Below are 5,262 nucleotides of genomic sequence, written 5' to 3' on the forward strand. Positions count from 1 at the left end.
GTCCCACCTTCCAACCCTCAACAGGCGGCTGTTACTACCTCACCCACCTCCACCCTCACCACCCCTCACCCACCCTCCACCCTCGCTCGCCTCTCCCCCTCAACCAGGGCTGTCACTACCTCCAACCCTCATCCTCGCTCCCCTCGCTCGCCTCTCACCTGGAGATGTGTTCGAAGCCTAGCCTCACGTAGAGCTCGCGTCGCACGGTGGCCGTGAAAGTCGTCACGAGGCAGAGCACCGTGGCGCCGGCGAACAGCACGTTGTAGGAGAGCACGACGCGAAAGTTGCCGAGCCAGTCGATGCGACAAAGTCGCGAGAAGGTCGAAGTTCGTGATGCTACAGCGGCGGCGGCGGCGGCGCGGGAGAAACGAAAGTGATCAATGGACGTGCAAGCATGCATGAGCGCGGTGTCTCTCGATCGCTCACCCAGACAGCGGGACAGCACACATATGCCAGCACTTACACAACCGCACCCTTCATCACTCACATAGAGACACCGCACCCTCCATTACTCACCCAGACTACGGGACACCACCATTCCAACGTGCGTGCTGTCCCTCACCAAGACAGTGGAACAGCATGTGTTCCATCACTCACCCAGACAGCAGGACAGGACTCCATTACTCACCCAGACAGCAGGACAGCACTCCATTACTCACCCAGACAGCGGGACAGGACTCCATTACTCACCCAGACAGCGGGACAGGACTCCTTACTCACCCAGACAGCAGGACAGGACTCCATTACTCACCCAGACAGCAGGACAGCGACTCTATTACTCACCCAGACAGCGGGACAGGACTCCATCACTCACCCAGACAGCGGGACAGGACTCCATCACTCACCCAGACAGCGGGACAGAGACTCCATCACTCACCCAGACAGCAAGACAGGACTCCATTACTCACCCAGACAGCAGGACAGGACTCCATCACTCACCCAGACACAGGACAGGACTCCATCACTCACCCAGACACCGGGACAGGACTCCATCACTCACCCAGACAGCAGGACAGGACTCCATCACTCACCCAGACAGCGGGACAGCACCGGCAGAGCAGAGCTGAGCACATAGCAGCACGATGCAGTTGCCGATGATCTGAGTCATCGTCGTGTCGTTGACGCGCGGACGCAGACGCGAGAACAGCGGCAGACTGTACAACCCGACCAGGGACGCCAGCATGAAGTATCTATTGTCACAGAGGTCAAGGTCAAGGTCAAAGTCAAGGTCAAGGTCAGTAGTTATAATTGGCGTGTGCCCGGGGAAGTGTTCCAGGCACCAGGAGATTGATGAATGCTGTTTTAGACTACGAACGCTATTTTTACAATGACCAAGCCATCATCATCCTAACTGTGACCCTATTGTGCTGACTGTCACCGATCCGTCTGCTGCACGTGCTACTGTCAACACTGTACTGCTACTCTCCCTGTCACTGATATTGTCATTGTCACTGTCAGCAACACTGTTACCCTCCCTGCCACCCTCCCTGTCACTGATACTGTCATCGTCATTGTCGGCACACTGTCACCCTCCCTGTCACTGACACTGTCATCGTCAGTGTCATCAATGCTGTTACCCTCCTTGCACCCTCCCTGTCACTGATACTGTCATCATCACTGTCGCCAACGGCTGCCACCCTCCCTGTCCCTGACATTGTCATCATCACTGTCACCACACTGCCATCTCCCTGTCCCTGACATGGTCATCGTCACTGTCCAAACACTGCCATCCTCCCTGTCACTGACATGGTCATCGTCACTGTCACCAACACTATTACCCTCCCTGCCACCCTCTCTGTCACTGGCACTGTCAGGTGTCATATGTCACTGTCACGATGCTGTCATCGTCACTGTCACCGTTATTGCAAGGATACATTATGAGGATGATCTCCACGGCCGCTCCCACTGGTCCAAACGCAGACAGCGATGCGTCGCCAATGTTTGATTTGCTGCGAAAACAACAAGTGCCGCATAGCGACAGCGCTCATCTAACGTCTACTGCGGTGACTCTGTGGTGGAGTGTGGGATTCTAGTAAAACCTGTTAGTCCCAAATGTGTTCACATACACGCCGAAATAGTGGAATGCCACAGAGATGGTATCAGGAACCTTCTCACAAAGAATGTTCGTTGGGATCGTTATGAAAGTTGCCACGAGATGGCGTGTACGTTTAAGTGTCTTCAGATTAAAATGGAAGCTCCCATCATTCGTAGTAGCAACAACTATTTGCAAGACAGAATCTAGGTAAGCACTCATCCATTTACCTACGCAGCCTACAGGCTGCAAATTGCAATAGAGAGCTGCCACCTGTAACCAATTAATGCAGGCAAAAACTGCCCCAACACATGCACAGCACTGGCAGTGGCATACGTGACATGTAACCAACTGACAGTACAGAATGACATAGAAATTATACGATTTTAAGGAATATACACCTTCTTTAACCAAAGATTAGCTTTTGAAATTTCACTGTGACATTGTAGCCTCATACATCCAGGCATGTATAGATTCTACTAGCAAACCCGGCAGTTAAATTCTTTCAAAGACAGTCAAAAATCCATGTTTAACCCTCCTCTTGAGGTAGGGGAGGGGGAGCGGTAGGGGAGGGGGTGGGGAAGGGGTGGGGGGAGGAGGCGTTGGTGGGAGGGAAAGGGGGAGGTGGGGCGGAGGAGGCTCTAATAGCAAAAAGCAGTTCACTCCTTTGTTAACAGTCAACAAATCCATGTTTAACCCTCCTTTGAGGGTCAAAAGCGTTATCCGACACTTACTCTTCGCATGTCAGCAGAAGGGACATTTCATGTCCCTTCAATAAAGCCATAAAAATGCTAAGTCACCGCTGAAACAAAATAAGATTTTTCAATCGCTCCGTCAGACCATGTCCTCAGAAAATGTCTAAAATCTGCCCTGTGCCCACTGACCTTTGACCTGTGACCTCCAATTTCGCACAGTGATGCGCTTTTCCTACCATGATGCTATACACCGACTATCGACGACCTTAGGTCGAGCCGTTTAGATTTTGCAGCCGCAATTATGCATTTCCTCCCTATACTTAAGTTAAGGAGTGAATGTTCCCCTTCTTTTACCCTCTTGACCTTTGACCTTTGACCCCCAGCTTCGACATCCCAACTCGTTTTTGACGATCCCCCCTCGATGTGCGAATATCGTGACCGTACGTCGAGCGGTTAAGATTTGTGCCAACTGTTGACGCACGGGACGGTACGGACGCACGGACGACCGGGACGATCAAGCGATTCCTACAAGCTGCATCTTCATGACATGTCAGATGAGCTAAAACATCTTCCAGTCAGCAGCAGCCAGCAGCGAGCCAGCTGTTATACACATGTATACATGTTACACGCTCGCGGAGGTATGCACTCTCTTTGAGTGCCGTCTGTCTAGTTTCAACTGTTATGGAGAAAGATATTCACCTATATAGCAGAGTTTATCAAAGTAACTCCTGCACTGTCAATATGTAACTAACTGAAGATAGCCGATAGCTAACGAATAATGGCATGTCAAAACACCTGTAGGTGTGCGCTTTGTGATACAGGGATTGCAAGTGCAACAGCCGAGGCATGTTCCCGTGAACTGTCGTCGCGACATCACACGTCCGCAAATTACATCCCAACGCAATCATTAAACTCGTTCCGAGATATGATTCACTGCATTAAAAACATAGATAGCTAGACCGGGTTTATCTTGTGCAGTTGCACCACGATACTCCTAGCTCGTGCTAAAAATCATAAACCACGTCATATTATATCAATCATATTATATTGTAGCAATTTATACACGCATTATTGTTGTTGATGTTGTTGTTGTTGTTGTTGTTTTTGTTGTTGTTGTTCTTCTTCTTCTTCTTCTTCTTCAACTTATTATTATTATTGCATTTATTATTATTATTATCATCATCATCATCATCATCCTTATACAATAACTAGTATTTATAACCGGGATGATTAAAGTGGAATTTTACAACACATAGCACGTCTCAAAAACATGAAAGTTTGAGTCTAAGCAGCTTATGACAGCCGACCTGCCAACCCAACCTACAAAGTGCACTCGCATACTTACACGATCCTGTAAACGATGAAATCCTCATCATCTGAAAAAAGACAAGTGACAAGAATATCAGCATCTTTGCATCGACATCTGCTACGAATACAGATATACTCGGACAGTGACGCTGAGCAAAAAGCGGGATGCAAAACCTGAACGCATTCGATTTGAGGTTTTCCAGGCTTCAACTTTACGTTACCGAGCTAAGTTCTCTGCTCGGCGAGCAAGGCCATGGTCACATGGTCTGGCTTATGCAGTAGCCCTGGCAATTGGTAGCAAGATCAAGTCCACTACCTCCCTCACCTCACCACGCTCACACTACAGCACACACACACACACACACATATATATATATATATATATATATAATATATATATATATATATATATATCAATACAGTAATAGAGTACATAATGGGAGATGTATAAAATAAAGAGATCTCCCATTATATACTCTTGATAATATGCTACAGCACATAGATATTAGGGGTGCACCGGAACTCGGATCCGGCCGGAACTATCTGGCCGGATCCCCAATTTTTCAGAGTTCCGGTTCCGGCCGGAACCCTTCAGGAACAGGCGGCCGGAACCGGAACTTTTTCCTAATTTCATTTCTGCTACAATTAAGCGTCATTAATATCAAAAGATTAGTCACTTAATGTAGTTGAGAGTCAATAAAGTCAACTTGCTGACAATACAGTGTTAACAACTTCACACTATTCCGCCCAAAAAACGCTTGCCACTTGTTCACATCGGCTAACTAACTGAACTGAACCTAACTGATGTTAGGTGATTCACGAGATTTTCTTTTCAAAATAAAATAAAATACTCTTAGAGCCACAGGAATGGCATCTGTCTGTTAGTTAAAAATAATCAACTAAAACCAGGAAAACTGCAACATGCAGGTTTTGCCACAGAATTTGCTCGCGAATAAGATGTCAGAATTATGCACTGTAAGCAGATGACTCATAACAGTCATTAAAAATATAATTAACTCTCTAATTTAATTAACCCTAACCCTAACCCTAACAACCATCCTGTAATTAGAACTTTGAGCATTAATTGTCATACTCCCCTGGGTGATGTGCCTGCTAATAATATTTCGTTCAGGCCGAATGAGTTCGCGCAATAGTGGGCCAAAACTGTCAAGTTTATTCCCAGCTTAAGTTCCGGTTCTGGCCAGGTAGTTCCGGCCGGAACTTTTT

The 5,262-nt window shown here is 47.6% G+C and overlaps 1 protein-coding gene and 1 long non-coding RNA gene across 2 annotated transcripts in view; both read right to left on the reverse strand.

The window, feature by feature from the left end:
* The window catches only part of LOC106816578, a 5,137-nt gene extending 4,039 nt beyond the window's left edge, over positions 1-1,098 (reverse strand). Inside the window, exons 1-2 of the mRNA XM_014821202.1 lie at positions 1,032-1,098; positions 159-337 (exon numbers count right to left, since the gene is read on the reverse strand). Coding sequence (XP_014676688.1) covers positions 159-337; positions 1,032-1,073 — 221 coding nt within the window. The 5' untranslated portion in view covers positions 1,074-1,098. The remainder of the gene's footprint in view (positions 1-158; positions 338-1,031) is intronic.
* Positions 1,099-4,056: 2,958 nt separating this feature from the next.
* LOC106816580 overlaps positions 4,057-5,262 on the reverse strand; it is a 6,113-nt gene continuing 4,907 nt past the window's right edge. The window contains exon 3 of the long non-coding RNA XR_001394907.1: positions 4,057-4,103. This is a non-coding gene — a long non-coding RNA (uncharacterized LOC106816580). The remainder of the gene's footprint in view (positions 4,104-5,262) is intronic.

This window comes from Priapulus caudatus, unplaced genomic scaffold (assembly GCF_000485595.1).
Source record: "Priapulus caudatus unplaced genomic scaffold, Priapulus_caudatus-5.0.1 Scaffold1421, whole genome shotgun sequence".
NCBI classification, from domain to species: Eukaryota; Metazoa; Priapulida; class Priapulimorpha; order Priapulimorphida; family Priapulidae; genus Priapulus; species Priapulus caudatus.